At 42.2% G+C, this 2,937-nt stretch overlaps 1 protein-coding gene across 3 annotated transcripts in view; it reads left to right on the top strand.

The window, feature by feature from the left end:
- The window catches only part of RSPRY1 (ring finger and SPRY domain containing 1), a 64,914-nt gene that overhangs the window by 28,965 nt on the left and 33,012 nt on the right, over window positions 1-2,937 (top strand). For all 3 annotated transcript variants that reach the window (XM_011971856.1, XM_011971857.1, XM_011971855.1), the window contains exons 5-6: window positions 1,592-1,718; window positions 2,507-2,565. In XM_011971856.1, coding sequence (XP_011827246.1) covers window positions 1,592-1,718; window positions 2,507-2,565 — 186 coding nt within the window. The remainder of the gene's footprint in view (window positions 1-1,591; window positions 1,719-2,506; window positions 2,566-2,937) is intronic.

Here is a 2,937-nt window from a genome sequence, read left to right as displayed (position 1 = left end):
CTTTCGTTGTCTTAGTCCATGTGTTTTACAGAGTCTTTTTTTTTTTTTTTTAATTGGATTCTGGCATCTTTCATTTTTAAGATGGAGTCTTGCTATGTTGCCCAGGCTGGTCTCAAACTCCTGGGCTCAAGCATCCTCCCACCTTGGCCTCCCAAAGTGCTGGGATTGCAGGCATGAGCCACTGTGCGTAGCCTCGATTCTGGCATTTTCATTCATCTGTTTAAGCCCAGTACAGAAAAACATTATGGACAGAAGGGGAAAGGCTTTAGCGTACTCGCCAATGAATTTACCTTTGCCTAGGCTCATAAGAGGTGCCTGTTTCAATTTACCTTCAACTCTATTGGGTCAGAGTGCAGTGGTTCATGCCTGTAATCCCAAACTTTTTGGGGGCTGAAGCAGGAGGATCACTTAAGACCAGGAGTTTAAGACCCGCCTGGGCAACATAATGAGATCCCCATCTCTACAGAAAATTAAAATTATCTGGGCATTGTGACATGTGCCTGTAGTCCCCAGCTGCGAGAGAGGCTAAGGTAGGAGGATCACTTGAGCCCAGGAGGTAAAGGCTACAGTGAGCCATGATCACTTCATTGCACACCAGCCTGGGCAACAGAGCGAGAGCAAAAAGAAGAAAACTGTTGGGATTTGTTTTTGCTTAGTAAAACTTTTTTTTTTTTTTTGAGACGGAGTCTCACTCTGTCTCCCAGGCTGAAGTACAGTGGCCGGATCTCAGCTCACTGCAAGCTCCGCCTCCCGAGTTCACGCCATTCTCCTGCCTCAGCCTCCCGAGTAGCTGGGACTACAGGCGCCCACCACCGCGCCCGGCTAATTTTTTGAAGTTTTCAGTAGACCCAGGGTTTCACTGTGTTAACCAGGATGGTCTCGATCTCCTGACCTCATGATCCGCCCGCCTTGGCCTCCCAAAGTGCTGGGATTACAGGCGTGAGCCACCATGCCCGGCCGTAAAACTTTTTTTAAAGTAACTTTTTACTTCAACATCACTAGCCTTTAATGTTTTCATAATGGCATTTGAGTGGGTTTAATCTGTTTAGTGATTCACGAATATGTAGCATATATTTGATACAACTTAAGCATTCTGAATGAAATGGAATCTAGTAAGTCATGAAAGGAGACTTTCAGGTTGATCAGAAATTTCCAATCAATGATATCATTGGGGTACATTGCATAATTTTTATATGGTCTTTCTGAGTTTATTTAACACCTGGTTATAGCTCCCCCCACCCCCCTGAGGCAGAGCCTTACTCTGTCATCCAGGCTGGAGTGCAGTGGCGTGATCTCAGCTCACTGCACCCTCCACCTCCCGGGTTCAAGTGATTCTCCTGCTCTGCCTCAGCCTCCTGAGTAGTTGGGATTACAGGCACGTGCCACCACTCCCGGCTAATTTTTGTATTCTTACTAGAGATGGGGTTTCACCATGTTGGCCAGGCTGGTGTCGAACTCTTGATCTCGTGATCTGCCCTCCTCGGCCTCCCAAAGTGCTGGTTATAGCTTTCGTCTCAAAAAAAAAAAATGAGCCTGGGAAAACAACCTGTGTAGTATATGGGTCAAACCCACTTGTACTTTTTTGTTTTAGGATGCACTCCAGAAATTGACTGAAATTCTCAATTTAAATGGAGAAGTAGCTTGCCAGGACTCAGGCCATCCTGCCAAACACAGGAACACATCTGCAGTCCTAGGCTGCTTGGCTGAGAAACTAGCAGGTAACTTTGGGACACTCCACAGTGGAAGATCTTAAGTTGTTTGACATTAAAGGGAAATTTGTACTGTAGGTCTTTGATCAAACCTGCTATAACAGAAATAAATCTCTTAACAATGATATTGAGAGACGTAGACTAACTGGAAGAAAATTACTGAAAGGCTACAGAGATAAATACAATTTAATTTAGCTTTGTGGATTTTCAGGGGATATTTTAAAAGAAAAAAGTTGTGTTTATTTGCTTTAAGAATAAGGAGCAGGGAAAAGAAAAAAAGGGGGAAAAAGCTAAATTCAGCATAACAAAGATATGTATGTATGTATACAATATATAATTTGCATATATACACACTTTATAAAGTTTAGCTAGATTATGAAGACATACAAGGTAGAGGGAGAGGAAAAGGAACTTCTGATTGGAGCAGTTCCTGAGAAGTAGATATTTAATTTGTTTATGAATATTACCCATTTTAAGAAAGTTAACAGCAAAGTATAGGGGCATAGCTCAGCTACTTACATCACATATTGTGGAAGAAACAATGGATTAGAAATCAGAATATGTGGCTGCTGGTTTGGACTCTCCCATGTGCTCGCCAAGTGCCCTGGAGTTAGTTGCTTCACTGTGTGGGCTCACTTGCTTAACTGTGAGATGGGGCTGGTACTATTTTCTACCTCAGAGCAGGATGCTTGAATAAGATAACATGCGTGAAAGAGTTCTACCAATTTGATTGCTACCAGTGATTTAAAATAATATGGCATTTTAATTTATATCAAGTGTTTGTTGTATTTGTCTAGGTCCTGCAAGTATAGGTTTACTGAGCCCAGGAATACTGGAATATTTGCTACAGTGTCTGGTAAGTGAGACATCAAAACTATTTATTCTCAGTCATCTAGAAGTGAGCATCATCTAGAACTGTGCATTTTCTCAAATTGCTGGCATAGCCTCTGGCACAGAGAATGGAATCAATTGTAAATTTTATTTGCAGGTGTTTCCCGAATGCTTATTTATTCCCTCCTATGTTTAAAAAAGAGAGTGGGATTGGAATTTATCCCAACCAGCAAAAACAGCTGAGTTGGTCTGGTTTTAAATTTAGTCATAAGATAGCTGCTATGATTGGCTCTTTTGCATGTTCCTAGAGTTTGCCAAATGGTAATAGGGACCTCCACAGTGGAAAGAAAATTACATGGTGTTCCAAGCCAGGAGGCCATCAAGTCAAATTCCCAGT

The sequence above is a fragment of the Mandrillus leucophaeus genome, unplaced genomic scaffold (genome assembly GCF_000951045.1).
Source record: "Mandrillus leucophaeus isolate KB7577 unplaced genomic scaffold, Mleu.le_1.0 Scaffold125, whole genome shotgun sequence".
Lineage (NCBI taxonomy): Eukaryota > Metazoa > Chordata > Mammalia > Primates > Cercopithecidae > Mandrillus > Mandrillus leucophaeus.
The sequence above is the reverse complement of the archived record's forward strand: the minus strand, read 5'-3'. Positions and strand labels throughout refer to the sequence as shown.